Raw genomic sequence first — 24,325 nt, forward strand, 5'->3', positions numbered from 1 at the left:
CATTGTTTTAGTTGCAACTTGCGTCCACTGGAATAAACAGCCCGCGATTTACGACTGTCACTAACGTTACAACGTTAGCCCTTGTATAATGTCGAGTGGGTAAACAGTTTCCGTTATAAATTGTTTCTATGGTGGCAGTAAAATTTCAATTTTGAAGAGAAAACACTGTGAATACCCCGGCTCGACTGCCCCTGTCTGGTGCCGTACGGTTAACAAAGATTTCCTGGGCGAGTACAAGACGTGGACATTCGCGTATAATAACAATTATTTAATGACATAAGTAAAAAAATATAATAAATATGTGATATAGTGATCAGCAAAATCTCCTCTCTTGCTATTTTTTTCTATTCAATTAACATGCTATGGTCATTAAATGGCTTTCCTGAGCTAAATATAACGTTATGTGACATAATTGTTCTCCCGCTGTTATATTGACCTCTTTCCATGGTTTAATAACACTTATTGGTCGATATTATGTATACTTTCTAGCTGTAACGTTACCTTACCCTTGCCCGTTGCAATGTGAAAATGAGATAAATAATGGACACAAATGAAAAACATGAATTTGTTTATTTGATTTCATTTATTTATTTATTGTTGCCAAATGGACAGATCTTTTTATAGTTTCCTAGCTAGCTTGCCAAGCTATTTTCATAAATAATCTGTAAGATCGTTTGTACCTTCACCTGTGACTGGAGACCAAGGTCTAACATCATCAACCCAACAAGTCATTCTGCCTGGCTGTAGCTGTCATCGAGGGTGCTTTCGCGTTATCACCGAGGTTTGTTTACATACCGGTGCATATATGTCTATGCTGGTGTAACAGCTCAGTAATGGCGTCGCCACAAGATGGCAGCCTACACAGAACGCTCGTCAACCGATTGCATGTCATGCTGAATGCGATTGTCATATTTAAAAAGTAACTATACATAAGCGACGGAAAGATGCAGATAACCATACATTATTTAAGGTTATTTCTATTCGTTACGACATGAACTGAAGTTGTCAAGTAAGCTTCATGCTTTCCCCGTTGCGAGTGTGCACTCCTCTAAACCGTTGCTACGGGTGCTGCACTGATACTCATTTACCCCCGGAGAATATCATGTTAACAACAACCCTTTAGAAAACGTTATTCCTTTGTGGATCCTCTTGATCTACTTTCTCCATGTTTCTTTGACTAATCTCAGTGTGTCAGTCTCACGCATGCTGCACCCGAGTTAACCATGTTCAACACATTTAACTGCGAGTGGGGCCATCCACACCGTTTTTTTTTTCCATTGTAGGCACTGCTCACGTTGTGTTTTCGGCTTTGGAAATGGAAAGAACACAACTCCTCAAAACAATCTCTCGGGGTACCTAGTTTTTACTAACACCGTGGGCGCACCATCTTGCTTGGATTCAATGTTTGATGGACCTGCTCACATTGTTGAAAAATAGCTAGAGACACAACGTAGTTCCACAGGAAGTAAAATCTTTATTTTTCTTTCACCCTCTCAGCATTTTTCTCCATTTCAGACTCCCGCAATAAAACATTCTCGCAGACTCCCGCGATAATACATTCCCTTGCACATTAAGTTAACAATAGTAACGGTTGCTATGGTGTGTGATTGGACAATGGCCGTTTTGGGGAGGGGCCAGCGAAAGATCAATTACAGATTTCGAAGTGCGGACTACAGCTTTAACTTTCATTATATAAACATTACTAGTTTTCTTGTGGATTCAATTAATAGTGCACGTTATTCAAAAGAAACAAAAAATCAAAATATCCATCAAAATGTAATAACTTATCATTCTCAAATTATTTTTGTGTTATTTCAGTGCTCTAAGCTGCTCTCTGATACATCAGTTATTCAGTTCTATCCCAGCAAGTTTGTTCTCATCACAGATATCCTGGACACATTTGGTAAGAGTTGCTCGTGATGATAATTTATTTGTTCAAGTGTTGTCAAAAATATCAGTATTTCGATTTGTATCGATACTGAAATATTTGAAACGTTTCTAATACTGCTTTTCTGCAGTATCGATACACCGATACCTGCTGCGTGTTCTTGCACACTCTTCTATTCGATGGCGAAGTGGCTCACCCTTCTCCTTTCAATCACTTGTCTCATTCAGATAATTTTACTCATTCTCGCAGTTTCACACTCACACCAAATTGACTTCTTTTTCTTGGCTTTTTGCGCTTAAATGCTGAAATACATACAAAATGATGCCAAAATGCCTGTCTTGATGAGTTTTCAGGTAAATGCAGTCAGTTTTGGAACGTAAATAGTTAGCATATTGTGTAACAGTAAATTGGATTTGTGCATTACCTCTTAAAGTGATAGCAGCCAATTAAACCTGCTGCTGTCTGTTATGTTAATTGAAGAAAAGACAAAGAGAAAATCTCTCGTTGCTCTTGACTGAATAACTTTTGTAACTTTAATTGTAAATATTAATATGTATTTAATAGGGCTGGGTAATAAATATCGATTTCTCCATATTAATCGATTCTCATTTTTACGAACCGATATCGATTCTTAAATCTCAAGAATCGATTAGTCATCCTGTTGTTTCATTTGAATGAATGAGACATTCTATCGCGGCTGCGCGCATCCAACAAATCGCAATAATCTTTGTCCTTTGTTACTATTGATATGAAACAAAGTCTCAATTTTCACATTACGTCCATTTTCTTTAGAAATTCAAAAACATAAATAGCGTTTTGGCGCTGTGGCGTGAGATCGCTCTGGCGCAGCTCCAGAGAAGCAGCAGCGCTGATCTCACTTCCGGGTTAATAATACCAGTCACAGCGCGAAATAAACATGAATGAGCATCTGAAAGTGTGTTAAAAGATCGAGTATAACTTATCTAATTCCGTATCATGTCACATTGATTCGCTCAATCTGCGTTTCAACCGTGGAAAGACGTCAATTAAACAGCTTGTAATCAATGTCATGTATCGTCATTTACCTCAGAAAACGCACATAAACTCGTTAGTCCAGACTCGTTAGTGTTCTTCAATATTTAATGCATATTTGAATAAATCTGGCAAGTTTTTATGACAGCCACCATTTAAATGTTTATATTTCATATAATCTTATTATAAAAATAAATAAAAGTGTGATTTAAGTGTTTGTATAGCTACAAAACAGTTAATTATTACCCTCATATTAGGCTAATGAAGCCTAGTAGGCTACAACTAGACTATATAGACCATAGTTTACAGCATTTAAGAGATTTGATTCCCTTGAGAAAAATTGCCATTTATTATAACTGATATCCAAAATAATCGATATTGAATCGAATCGAAATCGAATCGAATTGCAAGCTTGTGAATCGAAATCGAATCGAATTGTGAAATTTGTCTCAATACCCAGCCCTATTTAATTACTATCCGATGTTATTTTACATTTGATTACTTTAATTTCTGTAGTATTTCTAGTACATGTACAGTACTGTTAGACCCAGCTTAAAGCCTTTTTCTTTTCATTTGTCTTTATTCTTTATTGTTATTATTCTTTATTCAATTGAATTTATTTGTGCTATCAGTTGCAATTTTTTTAGTGTTCTAATTGACTGTTTACTTCTTTTTGTAAATCTAGTTCAAGATTAAAAAAGCCTCCCTGTGCTGTTTGCAAGCTATTACAACAACATTACCCAAATTACAAAAAAGTATGAGATAATAACAAATTATCTGTATGCTGGTATGGAAGTTTTCCCCGTGGTTTTGAATAGGGCTGTATTCAACCAAAGAAATCCTTAGTCGACCAAAGTCGAGTCCTGCTCGACGATTAGTCGACTAAAAAAAAAATAAAAATAAAAAAAACGTGATATTTTGATTAAACATTTTTTAAACAATTGTCATTGAGCATTTATAAAACAACAACGAAAAAACATCACAAATAAATAAAACTATAATAATAATATAATTCTTTGAAAATTAAGTGATTTTTTAACTGCAAAAAGTGAAGAGCTCTGTCCTAGGTCTATAGTAACAGTCACAATCGCGCACCTGACCACACCACACGCTGCAAAAAATATCTGCCACTGTGCCACATAATGAAAAATCCCAACAAAAACTCTCGTTTATACAGGCTTTATATTCTTCTTTACTTTCAAAGCTATGGGTTAACTTTAGTCCTGACAATCAAGCAAAACAACACTCAAAAAAACCCAAATAACTTAAAAACAATCCTATAATAGGCTGTACCGCGTATAGGTTTATTTTCGTTTTGTTGCATTATTTAGGCTATTTTCAAATGCGTCAAGTGTACAAATAAAAACGAAAACATTAAGAAAACACAATCTATTGAGTCAGCATGATATAGCCGTTAAAAGGCTGCTCACGTCTTTTGCGCGCTCAAGTTCGATTTTAAATGTAGGCGCGCGACTTGCGCGCTCATAATGGCAACGCGATCGCCTCCCTCCACAGTCTTGTCGTCTTTGTTTTAAAATGCAGCCAGACAAAAGATTTATATTTCCTGGACATTTTGTCGACAAAACCAAAACAAGCAGCGTTCTAACAGAATGAATACAGCATCCCTTACCGAGCGCGAGCAGCAGCGCAGCCAGCCACAGGTGCGGTTCCCGAGTGTATTATGTGTGTGCGCTAAACTGTGGCGCAGTTACAAAAATAGCCTAAATTAAAGCATTTTAAAGTTGGGGACAAAACATAGGCTAATTATATTTAGAATACAGTAATAAATAACTGATTATAAATGAATAAATATCAAGGAGTAAGTCATTGAAAAATTCCTTCTATTGGTAAAAAAAAAAAAAAAATGCAACTGGTCGACCAATAAGAATGTCAGTCGACCACGACGGCATCGACCGATTAGTCGACTAAACGACTAAAGTTGACAGCCCTAGTTTTGAATATCAATATGTTTCAATTTATCAAAGTTAAAAATTCCAGTTTCATGACATAACTAGTTTTTTTCATATTTTACTTTTTCCAGCAACAGTTTCTTCGTAAATAAGCAAAAGTTTTAGCCATTTACATTTGTCAGTGTTGATAAACAGCACCAGCAATAATATTAGTTCAAGATATAAAAAGTGTTTAAAAGCCACAAGAAGGAAAATGTCTGTCCGTGTCTCCTGATGATGTCGTGTGTGCAGGTGGTCTGGTGTATGACAGGATCTTGGCCATGTGTGCTGACCCTCATCCTTTACCAGGTAAAACATGCATCACAGCTCAGCATATTCTTTTACCATCTCAATGACTTTTTCTTTTGATTTTCCTATTAATGTCGTTCTCAGAATCATTCTCCGCTGATGAAGTGAATGACACAGCCAAAGAGACATGTCTCAACTGGTTCTTTAAAATCGCCTCCATCAGAGAGCTTGTCCCTCGATTGTATCTTCTCAACGTGATTCCAGATTCTTATTCCAGTATTTAAGCCTGGTCAATATTCCAAAAATCCATTTTAAAGCTAAAACTTCTAAATTAAATAAGTGTGTTGCAACAAACAGCAATGTTTTAAAAGCACCAGCATTTATGCTCTTTAGAAAGTCATTTTACCATCTTTTAGTTATTAAACTGGTCTGCGAGAAAGTTTTGGAAGATTACAAAATAAAACATAAATATGAATTTTAACCTTAAAGTGTTATAGTGAGCCTTGACTTTAGTGCAGATATGTTGAAGCTGCTCTTCTGAAATGCAACCTCTTCTTGACGAAGTCGTAAGTATCTGAGCAATGCTACACTTCTGTTCATGCAGGCGGGTAGTTGTATAGGTCTGATGTCCTCTCTCTGTCCTTCAGTGGGATTCAGGAGACGCTGCAGAGACTGACAGCGATGATCCGAGGAATAGGAGATCCGCTGGTGGCTGTATATGCACGGGCATATCTATGCAGGGTGAGAAGAATAAAGCTCTCGGATCGTATTTTTTTGTGTGTAGTTTTGCAAGTGATGGGAGAAACAAAGCTTTTCTTAGCTAACTGAACCAATTGATGTGCAAAAGGATTCACTGTTTCAAAGCACTCGAAGCGCCACACGCTGCTGCTCAGATTGATGTAAATGCAATAATTCAAACATGCATAAAAACTACTTTTACTGACCAATTGGAAATATTGTACTTTTTAAAATGCAATTTTTACAAATCATTACCTTTAAAATGAAGTTATGATTAAATAATATTATTGGTAACATTTTACAACATGAACTACCAATGAGTAATACATTTGTACAGCATACATTAGTCTTTGTTAACGTTAACTAATGTTAACAAATACAACCTTTGATTTTAATAGTGTATCAATTAATGTTGAAATTAATAATGAAGTTTAATGAAGCTTATTGGAAAGTGGTACCATGTTATTTTATTAATTTTTTGGGTGTGTTTTGTTTTTGGAGAGCTTGGTTAATCAGCCCAATAATAGACTATTAACTACAACTCGTATTCACACTCCAGATCATTGGTTCGAAACAAAATATTTCGAAGCTTGATGCAGTTTCGAAAACTCATTTAAAAAAGGTTTCATGTATGACAACTTATTTTTTACTATAGGACAGGGGTGCAAATCTCAGTTCCTGGAGGGCCACAGCCCTGCAGACTTTAGCTCCAACCCTAATAAAACACAGCTGATCTAGCTAACCAAGTCCTTCAGGGTTATTTGAAAACTACAGGCATGGTTGGAGCTAAACTCTGCAGAGTTTACACCTCCTATATGAAGTGGTGTTTCATAAGCCGCTTCTCCACCGCTGTTGCGTCAGCAAGGCAACAGCTGACACATTTGTATTAAATTCCATAGAGCTCCGTTATCAGACCCACAGTGGAAAATGAAACAGTATCCGTACCGGCTGGGCTGGATCGGCACGGAATGGAACAGTTAAGCAATAAGAATGGTTTGGGCCAATTGTGGAAAAGTGGCTGCACTTTCAATTTTTACATTATGATAATAAAACAAGCAAAAACCCTGTAGATTGAAATTGAAGTAGGGACCCGAGGCATATTGTAGAGACTCTAGCTATCTATCTTTCTCTCAGGTTGGGATGGAGGTGGCGCCGCATCTGAAGGACAGTCTCAATAAGAATTTCTTCGACCTCCTGGCCTCGTTCCGTCAAATTCATGGTGAAAGTGTTCAGAATCAATTGGGGCTGCAACGGGTGGAGATTCCCATCTATCTGACCCTCTATTCTCCTGCCATTCACTGGATCCTGCAGTGTGTGGCATACAGAGCACCAGAGGTATATACACACACTCCACTGAGGAAATGCCTGACTGATTGTTTAATTTTTATTAATCCTACATTGCATTCAAAGTCAGATGTGAAATATTCCTACCTGATAACTCATACTTCCACTTATAAAAGAGTTCCTTTAAATGTTTGGAAGATGATGACCTTATGACAGCGCTACCATTAGTCTTCTAGCGAATTGTGTATTGCCTGCATATGTTTTGCAGGTGTACAATTATATAAACAAAGAAGACAACCTGTTTCTGCAAACATTTGCTAATGATTTTATCATCGTAATGTTGAAACAAAGTTTATGTGACACCATGTTCATTTGCCGCATCTCATAAAATTTAAAGTGGTATATTTATGAGAAAATATTTTATGAGAAAGCCAACATATTAATTGTAACTAATGATGTACAGAATTTTTTTTTACCAAAATCTAAATTAACGTAGTTTAAATAGTTTATTTAATAATCAATTAATTAATCATATTTTTTTAATAGTCAACACAAAAACTTTTTGTATATGAACACTTCAACACCTCATCTTTTTCTTCATGTAATTATGTTTCTACTCTATTTTTATGTTAATATATAAATATTCAAACAGAGGCTGCTATTGCCAATGAGAAATCTGAGGGAAAGGTTTTTTCCATTTTGAATTTTATTCATTCAAAAGTAGACATTTCAAGCTTTTTATAGATACAGTATATTCCCCGTGTCTGTGAGGACAAGTAACATATGCTGTGCTTTGGTGAATTTTTATGACGTGCTCAAGTTCACTGAGACCGAGACGGCAGAAAGAAGAAATGTTTGTTTTCATTATTTTACAAGAGCACAACTTTTTGTTTTTTTGACTTTACAAAAATAAAAAATAGACCCTTTACAGTTAGCATTATTCGAATCTGTATGAACAAAATTGCGAAGGAAAGCTTGTTTCGCGAAAAAAAAATAGGTTGTAGCTACTTGTCTACGTTACTACGATTAAAAAGATGTGACATTTGTGTGTTAACGAGTTAGATGAGGATAACGCTGGGGAGTGCAGTGGCATAGCCATAGACTGTGCAGTCGATATCCTCTGAATTCATGGGAGAGAATGCCGCTACCGCCACCTGCTGGTGTGGATAATTAACTGCTCTCACATGTACGCCTTACAAATCTCTTTTTGCAGATCGCAGTAGAACAGAGTGGGCAAAAATCCACAAATGTGTGTAGAAATGGATCCACAAAAGCGTAAATCACACTTTGTATGTGAAATAAAAAGATATTTGTACAGATTAAATTGTGCGTATTTACAAATCACACATTATTTTTGTGAATATGATTTTACACAACACAAATGTAAAAATACATGTTTTAGGTTGTCAGATATTTGTGTATATGTTTATTTACAGATCTCTGCAGTACACATTGGACAAAATTTCACAAATGTGTAAAAAGGAACTTACAAATGTAACGTGACCCACAAATTCACAGGAAGTAATTTGCAAATGTGTAAAAACAGTTTTGTGGGTCCCACTTTATATTAAGTGGCTCTAAGTACTATGTACTTACATAGGAAAATAAGTACAATGTACTTATTGTGTTCAGGTTGTATTGTAAAACACTTTTGCTGCTATTGAGGTGTGATATGGGTATGGTTAGGGACAGGTGTGGTGGTATGGGTAGGTATCATGGTGGGCTGAGGTGTAAGGGAAGGATCAACTGTGTAATTACAAATGTAATTACATGAATTAATTACAGTTGTAATTACATGCAGGTATTTTCAAAATATAAGTACAATGTAAATACATGTAGGTACACAATAAGTCCAATGTATCAAAGTAGTAACTTCAATGTAAGTACATAGTACTTAAAGCCACTTAATATAAAGTGGGACCCAGATTTAATTGTGTGTATTTGTAAACCGTGAGATATTTGTGTATATGTTTATTTACAGATCTTTCGCAGTACACATTGGACAAAATTCCACAAATGTCTAAAAAGGAACTAACAAATGTAACATGACCCTCAAATTCACAGGAAGTAATCTGCAAATGTGTAAAAACAGTTTTGTGTTGTACACATCACCCTGTATTTTTGTGGATATGATTTTACACATCACAAATGTAAAAATAAACATTTGCAGATAGTGAAATATTTGCGCATCATTGTACACATTTGTAGATGGTCTTCTGTGGGTTACAGATATTAAAGTCCAATTAATTCTTCCATAAATAAGTTGCTGACTAATGAATAGCTGGATTTAACCTTGTGATAAATACGCAAGTTTGTGTTGGCTAATATAGATGAAATTACTGTCCAACAGCTTTTCCCACTTCTTCAGTCAAGATTTAAATACGCAGCAGGTCCGTGGATCTAATGATCCTTAGTAACGTTACATTAAACATGTATCATGCATTTAAAAGTGAAATGCCCAGCCAGTAGACAAGCTATTTGCATTTATTTATCTGTTAAAACACTTGATCACACAATTAATATTTCATATGAATCAGACTTAATAAAATTTTATTGTTAATTGTTAATATTTTATTATAAGCTTACTTACAGCATCCAAAATGAATGCAAAAATGTATTTTTTTAAACCCCAGTAGCCTACATGCTGTTACATCCATAATGATGCTCATTTGGGCTGATATTTGATCATTTGCCACATAATATTTATGTCCTGATGTTGTGGCCCTACTCCCGACAGGCTTTGGGAAAAGTTTAATTTATCAACTATTATCGATCGTCAGCGAGAAACTGGGCAGGCCAAAGGCCGGCAAGGCGATAGTTGTGATTGTGTCCCCCTTGGTTGCACTCATGGAGGATCAGGTTAAGGAGGCAGCAAAACTTGGTCAAGCATGTTCACTCTGGTATTTTGCTCGATTCTTTCGTTTTTGAAACCTTTTTGCTCATTTGCACAAAGTTGAAATTTCTAAACATTTGTCGCATGACTCCCGTTGCTTGAGTACTGTATATTGCCCCTCAATGCAAACATTGATTTATAACTGAACTTTCTATTCAAAAAGTTTTGAAGTAGGTTTAAGTGTGTTGTTGGTTTTAGATCAAATAAACATCTTACAAATTTGTGAGACCCTTTCCAAGTAATTTTGATCACATGTGTTTGATCCATGTGTCTTTTAAAGGTTCTGCTAACAGAGATGATGGACAGATGCAAGAAATTGGGCAACAAGTAAGATCTCTTCACTCAGGAACATTTTACAACTTCATATCTATGACCAAGAAAGATAAAAATTAAGCTTGAGACTCATTATGAATAATTTCTTGTTTAGTTGCATTTGACATTGTGTGAATTTTGTTGTCTTCATCTTCTACTACTGCAGTATATACCATAGAGCCAGACATTCTTGATTAATTAGTGATGCTTCCTTAAGCATGTCATTAATATACGGAAATGGTTGTGGTATGTGTACAAATGATGCATCAAATCTGTCTTGTTGAGGAGAGTGACTAACCTTTTTGCTTAGCAGACAGATGAAAAAACAACAACAAAAAAACAACAACAACAACAAAAAAGTATCCCATCAAGACCTGGTCTAGAGACCAGAATATCATAGATGTTTGATGGTGGGCTCTTTTGACCAATTAGGAGCAACCCAGAACAGCCTAGCATTGTGGTTATAAATTTTACATGGGCAAACATCTTTAGACAATGTAAAAATCTTGATTTTACAACTGCAGAAGTGTTTGAAATTGCAGCATTAATTTTTCCTATAGTGCTCTCCTGCTGAACTCTGTCATGTGGGCATTCCGGGCAGAATTTGTTGCAACGAGAGCAACAGACTTTATTGGCATGATCAAAGACTGTGATGAAGCTGGATTTCCCAAGGTGACACACACACACACACACACACACACACACGAATACCAAACTGCACACAGGTCCAAAACAATTTGGTGAATATCAGTGTCTATGTCATAGTTTATTCTCATGATCCTCTCTGTTCTTCAGCACTTGCTGTTTGCGTCTCTGGGTCGCAGTCTATCCTGTGCCGACCCTTCAGAAAGCGAAAGACTCTCCATACTCAATGAAGCCTGGAAGGTCATCACTAAAGTGCGCAGCCCAAGGGTAAACAACTGTTAATCAATGAATGTTTTAAAGCACACCGTCTATAGAAGGAATCTGTAAAAAAAAAATGAAATACACATTTTAATAAAATGATGACTTGACTTATCCATTCACTGATTTTTGCTTGTATCATGTCTATAACTCAGGATTACATCAACTGTGCTGAGATCTGGGTGGAGTTCACCTGCCGCCACTTCACGGTGAGTTGTCTGCTCTGTTTGACTGAAACATCAGGTGTTGCAAATCATTATTTGAGCAGAATTTTTAAATCTCTTCCTTTTTTAACATGTCTTTTCAAATTTCTCCCTCATAGAAACGGGAGGTGAACACGGTTCTTGCTGACATCATCAAACACATGACTCCAGACAGAGCTTTCGAGGATGCATATCCACAGGTATGCAAAAAACATATACACATATGTAACAAGGTTCAGGGAAGAAGGAGGCAGGAACAGGATGACAATCAAAAATAAAACTTTATTTAAACGAAATAAACAAATTACCTGCCTCATGGAACTGCTGGCTACCCAAAATAAAACATAAATACCGGCCAGCAGCCCCTCGCGGACGACTGCTGGCTTACCAAAATAAAGTATAAAACACAAACAAAAGCAGGCCTGTTCCTCTCTCGATCATCCACTCCGTCGCTCCCCCTTTATGCCTCCGCTCCTTCGTGAGAGATACGAGACCGGTGTGCTTCGCAGGTGCTGCTCATACGCCTTATTCACGGCAGCGCCATCTTTGATTTTTAATGAGAATGAAAGCGAGGCTGTGAGGGATAGATCTGCATCTCTTCAATGGGCTGTACTGTTATTTATTGTGTTTTCAGATTGTTCTGCTTGTAAAACACCGGAAAAATATCTTTCCAAGAAATTTCAGTTGACAAAAAACTCCCGACAATGTAAGCTGTGGAAAATTGTAAGTAATATAGGAGCTTTATTCAGCTTTTTACAGCGGATGCCATTGGAAACACGGTACGTCTATCCCTCACAGCCTCACTTTCATACCTGTCATGGCGCTGCTATGAATAAGGTCTATTAGCAATCGCAACACCGGCCTCGCGACTTTCTGTCACGTCCCTCGGCCGTCCTGCTCACCACAACATGATGTTATATGTTCTTGAAGATGTCAGCAAGATTCATCACATTTCTTTTGTGTTCTCAGCTGCAGTCAGTGATAAACAAGATCCTTCCCTACTTCCATGACTTCTCTGTGCTCTTCTCTATGGTATAACCACAGCAATCACTTTTACACTTTTAATTTTATGGATCATGGTGGAAGAACAGAATGCTCTAGTTAACCCATTAAATGGTCTGTGAAATGGAAGAATAAGCTATACCTGAAATTACATTTGAACAATTAACTTTTAAAACTTTTTTTGGTGCTGTATGGCTAAATTAAAATCTTTTTTTAAAATAAAAAATGTAAAATTTTTCATTTTTAACCATCTTTTAGTTGAGACTTGAAAAGTAATTTTTTATGTTGTGTCATAATACTAATTGGAGTAATTTAATTAATTTGTTGTGTTTTGCATTTCTTTGAAATGCAATTCAGAAAATTCTTCTCACTGTCATTCCAATTCATATCCAAATTTAACATCCAATTGTGCCAATTTAGGTAAAATTTCATAAAATTTTGCTCAAATTAAACTATTTTACAGGAATTTTGAAATAAAATATGAGTAATATAAAATAAATTAATATGATCATAAAATGATTTGTTTTTGCTGATGTATAGTTTTAATGATTGCAGGAGAAGTTTTTGCCCTTTCTGGACATGTTCCAGAAAGACAGTGTGAGGGTGGAGGTGTGTAAATCAATCATGGAGGTCTTCATCAAGTATGTTTTTCACTCACTATTCAGTATTAAAACTCTCACACTTCCTCTGTGTAGCCAAATAAGTGTTCAAATACTAGGTAGAGGATGGTTAGTGTTTATTCTAGCTCTAGTTACAAGGCTTATCTCTTTTGTTTAGACACCAGCAGGAAGTAACAAGAGACCCCGTCATTCTCAATGCGCTGCTGCACATCTGTAAGACCATGCATGACTCTGTCAAGTGAGTGAGATATATATTAATGCGTCTCACTATTAATACTATTAATGCAATTGAATTAGAGAGTGTTACATTGACGTGTTTACACTTTGTGTTGTAGTGCTCTAACTCTAGATGATGAGAAAAGATCTCTGGCTCTTCTGATCAACGGATTTATTCGTATGGTGAGTCCCTGTCCGACAATACTTTACAACAGTTCAATAAATAAATAAATAAATAAATAAATTTTGAATTAACTGGAAGCTAGTTCTTCATTTTGAGATCTCAACTGTCAAAAATATGAACTGGCAGTATGTCATGTCAAGCAGAAATGCTTAAATTTGTTATTTTCTAGTAACCACATACATCATCTTGAACAATGAGATGATCTGGGTTATAAACATGCATTAAGTGCTGTACCATTTCTGATCTCTGATCTCAGAATAGAAAAAATAAAAATATACATAGATTATATATAATATTCTATACATTGTAATGCAAAAAAAAATAAATATTGATATATAATTAAATTGTTATGGGGGGGGGGGTTGACTGCTTTTTTTCTTTGCATGATTGTGTTTATGGGGTGCAATATAACATGTATTCGTGGTTTTTCTTTTTTAAAAAGTCTTATTTTTCATAAACTTTCAACACCTTTATTGTAAGCCGCGCTCTCCTCTGTCCCCTGAACAAGCGGTTGACTATGAAACCACTCCTGCAGAAACAGGCAGTGGGCTCAATTTGGTTAGTTTGGATTGTGTTGTGATGTCCGGAAGGTTAACACCCATTACCTTTACGGGCGAAACGTGCATGTCATGAGCTCCGGTCCAGATGTAAATATGTGTCGAACTGCAGTATCAGTTTGAGGCAGAATCAGACCGAGAAAGCCGCGATGAAGAGAGTCAAACAGAACCTCACCACACACGGCTCTTACTAAACGTTTCTGAATGATAATTTGCTACATTTTTTAACTTTATACACGTTTGTTTTACACAATAGCATCTGACTGGCAACAATAGCAACTGAATGGCTACTAATGTCATACTCAAACAGCGTTAGCAAGTTTACATTCTTGATCAAATCGAAAATAACGTCATAAAGCATATATACATGAAAAATACATTCACAACATTAGTACTTATACAAAATTCAGGTCCATAATGTTTGTACGCGTTTGTCGTAGACACAAAATTGCATAACTAGTAGCCATAAAGCCAGTAGCCTAAAAGTAGTAAAAACTAGTAGCCATATTTTGGTCCTTTTTTTTTTATTAGGTGTCTTTCGGAAGGGACTTTGAACAGCAGTTGAGTTTCTGTGTGGAAGCCCGAGCGACCTTCTGTAATCTAGAGCCCGTCATCATTCACCTGATACATGTGAGCACCCTTTGTCTTAAGCAAGTGTTGTGTATTAAATCAGGGGTTCCCAACCTTTTCTGTCAGTCAAAACCCTTTAATGTCAGATATTTACTTGAAGCACCTCCTGAGATTTTATTTATATATTTGAATAATTTAACAACACATCTGCATGCTCACACTTATCTGATGTTGGTCACATGACATCCAGGTAAACAAATAAAATATAGACTTTTTTTTTTTCAAATGTATGTTTTTATTATATTTTAATTATTATCATTGTGGTTTGGATTCTACATACCAGGAAATAAATTATTCTAATTAATGATAATATGTATTATTCAGAATATTTAGAATACTAGAGCTGGTCTTATGAAATTACTCTTTTGTCTGTTGTATTTCTTTGAATTGCAGTTCAGTAAATTACTAAATTATTGTCATTCCAATTTAAATTCGAATTTAACATCCTTTGGGACCAATTCAGTTCAAAATCCTTTATTTTTTGTCCATGATAATTTTACAGGAACTTTAAACGAAAATTTAATCAATAATATAAAAGAGTCTCATATGCTAACTTATTAGCATGCCTTTTGATGCTTGTTATGATACAGGGATTTTCAAAACATTGTTTATACTTATTATATTATACCATTATTACATTAATACTTTAATCCATTATTTATATCATATATTTTTAATGTCCTGTGTGTTTTATACTAGTAAATAAATTAAAAACTATTTGGAAAATGCTGTAAAGTCTAATCTGTTAGTGTAATGAAGTGCTGCTGAGGAACTGTATGTTATGATGAAATGAATGTCTCTCTTACAGACGGTGAATCAGTTAGCCATGGAGACCAGGCGTGTCATGAAAGGCAATCACTCACGTAAAACGGCTGCTTTTGTCAGGGTTGGTTTATCATTTTACAAAATACTGTGTGAATCTCAAGAGAATTTATATATATGTATATATATATATATATATATATATATATATATATATATATATATATATATACAGTATAAACAAATAAAAAAATAAATCACTAAGATGCGTAAGTAGTTATATAATTATATTTTTGTCTGCTCTGCATTACAGTAATGACAACTGGAGTAAATCTGTAAAGAAATAATTGTAATTTCCTTGTGTAAAATATTCAAATATTTTTTCCTCTCCTTGGAGTGAAATGGAGACATTTTTTTGAGAGGTTTGGTAGATTCTACCTAATAATGTTGCTTCCAAGTCAAGTCACCTTTGATTATAAAATGCTTCATACAATACAGATCGTTTAAAAGCAGCTCTATAGTAATTAACAATAGAAAATAATAATTAATGAGCCAAACTTCATCAAATATAAGATTCAAAATCTGCTGTAAAGCCACTCTACAGAAGACTATATTGTTTATTCAGTGCAATAACTGTAGAGGTCATCAATTCTAAAATGAGTTCAATTCAGCTATCAACAGCTTTACAGAAGACAATAGTGTCATTAATTATTCAGATCAATTCAGTTCAATGTTCATTTAGTTCAGTTCAATAACTGTCGATGTTGCTAAATTTATCAATTCTGAAACGAAGTAGAATCAGCTATAAGAATCAGCTATATTTCTGCGGAAAACAGTGGTGTCATTATTGTTCAAGTTTTGTTCTCCTCAAGTAGTGTCCATGCAATCAATCGATAATATTACTGAATATTAAATGCCTTTTATATGACTTTATCCTGTTTTATCCTATAAGTGACTGAGCCTTTTCTGCCTTTTGTGTGTTGTCTATTTTCTAGGCGTGTGCTGCCTACAGTTTCATCACCATTCCATCTCTCACGAGTATCTTTAGTCGTCTCAACCTATACCTGCTCTCTGGACAGGTAGCACTGGCCAACCAGTGTCTGTCCCAGGGTGAGTGCTGAAGTCTCCCATACTCAATATATACCTTTTGTACATCCTTGTTCCTGCCTCTAATAGAGAATGAGGATTTAAAATACTCATTATTCAAATCTTTGGAATATTGTGTAATACTGTTACAATTTTAAATAACTCTACTATTATAGCATATTTTAAAATATAATTCATTCTCTTAATAATTCACACTAAAGACGACAACTATAACGATAAAGATGTAGTTTTAAAAATTGATTTAAATGTAAATGAATGGCAGAATCCAAAACACAACTATAACGGTAACGGCGCCGAGAAAAGATACAATTGGAATCTCATTCACAGCAATTTCTTTTTTTTTCAGATGATGAATGATAAAAGTACTGACAGCCAATCAGAATCCATCCTGCTTTAAAGACTGCCGGAAAACTCAAAGAAAGAAACTTCTCCATTTAAAGCAAATCGTTGTTGTGTAAACGTATCAATCAATCAAACTTTATTTATAAAGCACTTTACAATGACCGAAGTAGATCAAAGTGCTTTTATAAAGCACTTTATAATGACCGAAGTAGACCAAAGTGGACTGAGAAAAAGTATGAGAAAAATTAATTTCTGTGTCCTTTTCTCAGCGGACGCGTTTCTAAAGGCAGCGGTCAGTATTTTGCCGGAAGTCCCACGTACCATCAGCATTGAGGGAAAACAGCGATCATCAGAGCCCTTCTTTCTTGAATTCATTAACAACTTTCTCTCCACACTGCTCGTAGTACCGGTAATATATGCATAAACATTTGCAGTAATGTTCTAGCCATGTCTCTAGTCCATATTGTTCGCTATGTCTCATAGGACCATCCGGAGCAGGGTGTGCTGTATCTTGTGCGAGGGCTCTTGAATATGGTGCAGGACTACACCTGGGAGGACAACAGTGATGCCAAGGTCCGAGTCTACATCAGCGCTTTGCCATTGCTAGCAGCTATGAGCCAGGAAAACTATCTCTACACCATTCCTAAAGGTACCCCTCTGAATCAATGCAGAAAGCTACTCTATTAAACATCATCTTAAAGTCTTTACAACATTGAAATCTAAACGGAATCACTCATGCTCTTGTTGCAGTGGACTCCAATGAAACCCTCTATGGAGGAGATCCCAAGTTCATCGCAGAGATCAACAAGTTATGTGAGACTCTGATTGGTCAGGTTCTGGATCATTTAAAGACCCTGGGCCGAGATGAGGTGAGTGTTATAGATAGTTACTTCTTGGAACTAACGCTAATTGGGAAAAATCAGTGCTGATAGTAGCCAAACATTTGTTTTGTGGGGTTGTTTAATTTATCAGTGACCTGGAGCTTGAGGTTCTATAGTCTGTGGTTTCACAGACTTCACATGCAGTTTGTTGTGAAACGGGATGATGCATTGCACAGAGACGGACACTGAAGAAAACAGATAAAAATAACCGTTTCCATCCAAAGTTGTGAATTTAAATTATTCTGAAAATTTGAATATCACATGAAACATTTGCGAATAAATCTCCATTTCCTTCCCATGTGTTCAAGAGAACACGCAAAATATTTGTAATAAAAATGGAAGTTAATACAATTGGGGAAGCCACTGTGGCTCTTTGTTCGTACTTCGTTCATCATACATTGCTTGCGCGCAGATGAAAACTTCTGTATTATTATTATTATTATTATTGTGGTATTTATCTGTCCAATTGAAGTCACCTCTTTTTTTAAAAATGATGTTTGGACCTCATTATCCATACAAACATAGGGTGAAAATAAAAACATTTTTTTTTGCTGAGTCCTAGCTGTGAAACCACAATCAAAATGAGATGCCCTTTTTGGTGTGACATCCCGTAGGTGGGCGGGGCAGGCATCAAACAGGAAGTGGACCCTGATATGCATGAACTGAGGAAAATTACATAAGCTTTTGCTAGTTTTCATAATAAGGTCCTAAAATTTCTATTTTCAGATGAGTTTCTATTTTCAGAATTAGGTTGTTTTTATTTTGTCCCGTCCACACAAACACAATTTTTGTGGATGGGACAAGCATGATTTTGCGTGATTGGGACAGTGCTTAAAGGCTTTTCTAATTAAAGGGATAGTTCACTTTGAAATTAATTTTTGATATGTTTTAGCTTACCTCAAGGGCATCCAAGATGTAGGTGTCATTGTTTCCACAGTATTTTCAATTTTGACATTTTTCAGTCAACCCGTTGTTGTCTGTCAGTCATATAATGCAGGTATGGGGGTCCACGTTAAAGAGCATGCACAGAGAAGTCAAAATTAAACATGATTTAATGATGTAAATGTAAGTACACATTGATGGCCTAAGACACGAAACGAGCAGTTTGTGTGAGAAAACGAACAGTATTTATATTGTTTTTACCTCTTGTTAACAGCCATGTCCAATTGATCTGAATCAGATGTCTAACTGAACCGAACTGAACCATATCCAACATTCCGCCGGAAGTGATCTCTACTCATTGTTTAGACAGAGATTTTGGAAGTTTTACCTTTCACTGTGAAGATCTAAACATATTTAGATATACAGGAAATCACACATTGACAGGATAATTTTATTTAGCAAAATATCTCACCATCACTGATGCGTCCAGGTCGCATTCAGTCACCATATGTTTGGTCTAAAACGCAGCTGCTCTCCTGGTTTGCTGCAGGACAGCAAATGTGAGTACATTATCTGTGATCTTTGCAGTACTGTGCTATGAAGAATAGCACATATTAATGGGGTCATGAACTGGCTTTTTAAATTTTATTATGTTGTTGTCCGAGGTCAACTTATGACGTTCGCTTGGTTTTTGCGTTCAAAAACATCCAAATGAATAATAGGCTATTTTTTAGATCAACATATTAGTTTATTAGTTTATCCATGCAATCCTATTGGAATCCAGAGGAAGCTTATGCAACGACTGTCGTCTTTCACAACCAGGCACTGCACAATATTCTGTGTTGCTCGGTAGATCGATCCATTTTGTCATCACAAGGTAGGCCTATGTTATTTAGTAATGCGTGATTGCGTGTAATGCGAGAATCTGTGGGCGGGGCTAAACTGACCGTGTTGAAGTAGGAGTTGATCTACTTCTGCGGGGGTGGTGTTTTATCCTCTTTTTTTGTCATAGTTCCCCACTTTTAAAAACGAGTCGTTTGCTGGGGCTGGTGTCAATAAAAGCTTTTATTGGACTCATAAGGACGTTTTCAGTTCTGAAACTTACAGGATAGTTTTATAATAGGATGACCTCTTAGATGTCAAAAGCTCAAGGAAAATTTGATTTCTCAGTTCATCACCCCTTTAAGTAAAATGGAAAGTAACATATTTTAGCAACAGTGTAAAAATAAATAACACAGGCCTAACAGGCACAATACCGATAAACATGAATATCTATTGGTACTACATGGATCACATGACTAAACTTACATCATCGTTTTGAAATACCTCCGGTTTCACTGTCCACACTACAATGCGAAAACGGCGTTTTCAAATTTATCCACTTTGGAGAGCGTTTTCCAAAAGATGCGTTTTCGTTTACTTAAAGGGTTAGGTCACCCAAAAATGAAAATTAAGTCATTAATTACTCACCCCCATGCTGTTCCAACCCCGTAAGACCTTCGTTCATCTTCGGAACACAAATAAAGATATTTTTGATTGAATCTGAGAGCTAGATCAGTCCTAGATAGACTGCCTAAGGGACTGGCTCTTGACGGCCCATAAAGTCATTAAAGAAAAGGTTTAAATATTCCATGTGCCTACAGCGGCTCAATTATAAGTTTATCAAGCGACGAGACTACTTTTTGTGCGAAAAAAACATAAATAACGACTTTATTCCACTATTCCATTACTTCCTTATGGGCGCATGCGCGAGAACTGAGACGAGGACGTTCTCATTCGTCCACTTCTTGTTACCGGCTGCTCACCGCTTAGGAGTTTTACCGCCACCTGAACTAACCCTTTAAAAACGGCCTCTCAGTGTTCGGCCTTGGGAAGGCCAAAACGGAGAGAAAAATATACGTTTTCAAACGAAAACATTTCGTTGGCCTTAGGACATGGCCTTAGTAACTTGAAAACTACAAGTCGATTTATTCTCTTAACCCGGACCGGACCCTAAACTAACGGTCTACTGACACTACAGACATGTATTTGAAAAGTTACTTATAGTTAGTACAATAGAATGTCTAAAGTGGACTATCGAAATAAGGTGTTAACAAATGCACATCTTCTCGTTTCCATCCTGCTTGTTTTTTATTAAAAAAAAAATACAATATCCCAAAATGCACATAAAAATAGGTGGGTGGAAACAGCGAAATGCTTAAGTATGTGTACAGTACACATTATCATGATGGTACAATAAATCAAGGTCTGTGATGGTAGCCTTTCATCTTTCAACTTAATGTTGTTAAACAAACAAACAAACCACCAAAGATTCACTTCTGATATGTGAAGATCCCAGTGAGCTTTTATTTTTGGGGGTTGAGAGGAGATATTGCTATAAACATGAGTAATGTTAAGTAGATCTTTATTTTAAACTCAGAATATCTTACAAACCTGCAATAATTAAATATGTTAAATTGCACAAATATAATATTTAATCTAACTAATAAAGTACTGGGTAATACAAGGGGTTGCATTAGGTTTAAGAGTAGGTTCAGGGTTAGTACCTTGCTATTACACAAATATTGTAATCACTATAAGTACATTGTATGTACATGTGGAACATGACTGTAAAATAAAATGCTTCCCAAAAATGACTTAAGATAAACATCACATTTGTTTCATCAAACAGTCTTCTCCTGCGTCTTATTCTTCTGCAAAGAATGGAGAGTTACTTTTTATGGACATTACCAAGTAACACAATTATAAAAAAATTATGGAATAACACAATGTGGTAATGCATTACTTTTAAAAGTAACTTTCCCCAACACTGTGTGTTATATTATTAATGTGTATGAGTTTGCATGGCTGCAGGTTTGATATGTTATATCTGTACTGATGTGTGTGTGTGTGTGTGTGTGTGTGTGTGTGTGTGTGTGTGTGTGTGTAAGGGAGTGCGCAGGCAGGGCAGTCTGGCCTTCTCTCTGTTCGGCTGTCTGTTGGCGCATGGTGATCTACGGAACAACAAACTCAATCAGCTGGCTGTCAACCTGTGGAACCTCAGTCACAAACACGGCTTCTGTGAGACACGCACATCAGTGAGTCGTATGCACACACACACGCACAAAGCCGTTGATGTACAGCAGCAAATGTAATGTGTTGACCTCTGTCTCTCGTCCTCTCCAGGTTCGGACTCTAGAGTATATCAAGCATCAGGCACAGCTGGCTGACATGAGCCATCTCTCTGACATCACAGCACGTCTGTCTCTGCAGTCCCGAGCCTGACACGTGACGAAACCCTGAAACCATTACTAAAATTAACCTGTAATTACATCTTCGGTCCCACTTTATGTTAAGTGGCGTTAAGTACTATGTACTGACATAGAAAAATAAGTACAGTGTACTTATTATGTTCAAGTTGTATTGTAAAACACTTTTGCTGCTATTGTGATGTGATATGGGTAAGGTGGTAGGTATAAGGGTTGGTTAAGGCTTAAGGCAAGGGTCAACTGGGTAATTACAAATGTAATTACATAAATTAATTACAGCTGTAATTACATGATGGTATTTGTAAAACATAAGTACTATGTAAAAACATGTATGTTCACAATAGGTCCATTGTATCAAATTATTCATTTCAATGTAAGTACATAGTACTTAAAGCCACTTAATATAAAGTGGGACCCAATTTTCTACAGTATGTCTTATATCAGAAATCTAGTCATGACCTATTAATATTTCTTATTGTCGATAATGTCAGTTTGCACTTGTTTTTGTACAGTTTATGTGCATAACATAACAATCATGTCATAAAATACTGAATCTAAATCATAATGCCGTGTTGATTTTGTTCGAGGTCAGACCGGTTTGAAGACTTCAGTTTCTCTGAAAAGACTTTTTTTCTCTGAATAGACTTTGTTTCTCTGAATGAGTTTCTGTCAGAACTGGTTGGTCACAGAGTTTGTTTCCTGCAATATTCCAAATCATGTAAAACTTCAATTGGGTTCAAGGGTTACACCAACTTCTAGTTTAGCCCATGAGGGATTACACATTTTTATTTAAATGTTTAATTTAGGTTCCAGTACAACAGTGTTTATAACCAGTGTTGGGAGTAACACATTACAAAAGTAATACATTAGCCTACAGTAACATATTACTTTTTGCTGTAACACAGTAGTGTAAGCATTACTAATCAATTTTCAGTAATATTTTACTCGTTACATGTTCAGTCAGGCTTGTATTACAATTGTATTACAGTGTATTTTACTTCTTAAAGGCAACAGACTATGTGAAAGTTTTAAAGCAGTCTTTTTGTGCCAGTTCAGAGCGGTCGCGTCTGTAACATTGTTTTTTCCTCATAAATGCGAACACGAAAACTAAAATGCCAACCTCTCCTCATCCGATTTGCGCAGTGTAATTAACAGAATTACCAAAAATATATTTTGCCTCCTATTTTTTTTTTTTTGTCACGCATGAATGTGTGTCTTTTCCCTAATATTAAAAATAAAACATAGACTGATATTTGTCTAATGTCTAATGTCTGTCCTTTAAGGAAATAGCCTATATACGTTTCAATGTATTTTCTGAAAATTTTTATTTCAAGTTTTGACTGCAAATGTCATGTCCATAATGCTGGACTTCCCCAATTTTAAATAATTTATCCTCAACTAGTTTTGTGGTGTAGGTCTACGTATTTTATAATGTTAACTTCAAATAATACTAATAGCCTAATTTAAAGATAAGGCAGCATTGGATCTGGACGGTAAGGAGAATAACGCTGGAGTTGGAAGAGGTGTGTCGCGATTCTGCAGGTTCGTGGATCTGAGTCGTGTGACAAATCGCGATTTCGGTTTCATTTTGCTTACAGCCCCAAAGTTAAGTACTACTTAGTTATTTTGGTAAAAGTAACTCAAAAGTAATACATGAGAAATGTAACGCATTACAATTCTGAGACAGTAATATTGTAAGGTAATGAATTACTTTTAAATAACAGTAATACCTAATGTATTACAGTTTGGAAGTAACTTGCACAACACTGTTTATAACTGAGAAAGTGCACACAATGTTTTCCATTTTGAGTTTCCATCAAGTTTTCGGACATTAACCTTGTGTCACATCAGTTGGGCCTTTTGTTGATCTAATCAGGCTGATTGGATTAGCATCTCAAGGTTCTGAGTTACACTGTTACCTGATGAACTCAAATGATTCAGGTAACCAGCTGAATCATTTACATCTGCTTTGTTTCCCCTCCTCTATGTAACTCCTCCCTTGTAATATATAAAAAATAGTTCTGTATTTTAGCTAGTCAGACTATTCTTGAGAAGACTACAATGCCCCACCCAGTCTCCTCCCTCAATTAAATTAATTTAAAAATGGTAATTAGTCCAATTTGGCAAAAGAAACCTGAGGGCTGTTTCACAAAACCAAGATAGCGGATTAAGCCGCATTCAGTCGATCCGCTATTGTTTGCCATGCCCTTTCTCGCACCTTTATAATAGTGGCTGTGTTTCCTTTTCTGAGTAGCCTATGATGTGCTTCAATTCCTTGTAAATCTCCATTAAAAGATGTTGCTTATTTGGTGTGAGGTATGGCGCACGTGTAACCCCTCACACCCGGGTCCTACTCGCCCCGCTCCGAGCGGGCCTCGAACCCGGGTCTCCGGCGTGACAGTCAGGCGCGCTAACAAGGAGGCTAAAGACTGCAGCCTCTAGCATCTGTCGCTAGAGCGCCTAT

General features: G+C 36.1%; 1 protein-coding gene across 1 annotated transcript in view; it reads left to right on the plus strand.

Moving 5' to 3' along the window:
* The window catches only part of vps35l (VPS35 endosomal protein sorting factor like), a 31,315-nt gene extending 8,889 nt beyond the window's left edge, over positions 1 to 22,426 (plus strand). The window contains exons 8-30 of the mRNA XM_089121926.1: positions 1,819 to 1,903; positions 5,101 to 5,157; positions 5,242 to 5,338; positions 5,616 to 5,663; positions 5,745 to 5,838; positions 6,970 to 7,170; positions 10,293 to 10,339; positions 10,885 to 10,996; positions 11,120 to 11,236; positions 11,383 to 11,436; positions 11,550 to 11,630; positions 12,400 to 12,462; positions 12,988 to 13,073; positions 13,210 to 13,290; positions 13,388 to 13,451; positions 14,541 to 14,639; positions 15,448 to 15,525; positions 16,397 to 16,511; positions 17,120 to 17,259; positions 17,334 to 17,499; positions 17,601 to 17,719; positions 21,544 to 21,690; positions 21,779 to 22,426. Of these exons, the coding sequence (XP_088978052.1) occupies positions 1,819 to 1,903; positions 5,101 to 5,157; positions 5,242 to 5,338; positions 5,616 to 5,663; positions 5,745 to 5,838; positions 6,970 to 7,170; positions 10,293 to 10,339; positions 10,885 to 10,996; positions 11,120 to 11,236; positions 11,383 to 11,436; positions 11,550 to 11,630; positions 12,400 to 12,462; positions 12,988 to 13,073; positions 13,210 to 13,290; positions 13,388 to 13,451; positions 14,541 to 14,639; positions 15,448 to 15,525; positions 16,397 to 16,511; positions 17,120 to 17,259; positions 17,334 to 17,499; positions 17,601 to 17,719; positions 21,544 to 21,690; positions 21,779 to 21,877 (2,250 nt within the window). The 3' untranslated portion in view covers positions 21,878 to 22,426. The remainder of the gene's footprint in view (positions 1 to 1,818; positions 1,904 to 5,100; positions 5,158 to 5,241; positions 5,339 to 5,615; positions 5,664 to 5,744; positions 5,839 to 6,969; positions 7,171 to 10,292; positions 10,340 to 10,884; positions 10,997 to 11,119; positions 11,237 to 11,382; positions 11,437 to 11,549; positions 11,631 to 12,399; positions 12,463 to 12,987; positions 13,074 to 13,209; positions 13,291 to 13,387; positions 13,452 to 14,540; positions 14,640 to 15,447; positions 15,526 to 16,396; positions 16,512 to 17,119; positions 17,260 to 17,333; positions 17,500 to 17,600; positions 17,720 to 21,543; positions 21,691 to 21,778) is intronic.
* The last annotated feature ends 1,899 nt before the right edge of the window (positions 22,427 to 24,325 follow it).

The sequence above is a fragment of the Pimephales promelas genome, chromosome 17 (assembly GCF_988280905.1).
Source record: "Pimephales promelas chromosome 17, fPimPro1.hap1.1, whole genome shotgun sequence".
In the NCBI taxonomy this organism is placed as follows: Eukaryota; Metazoa; Chordata; class Actinopteri; order Cypriniformes; family Leuciscidae; genus Pimephales; species Pimephales promelas.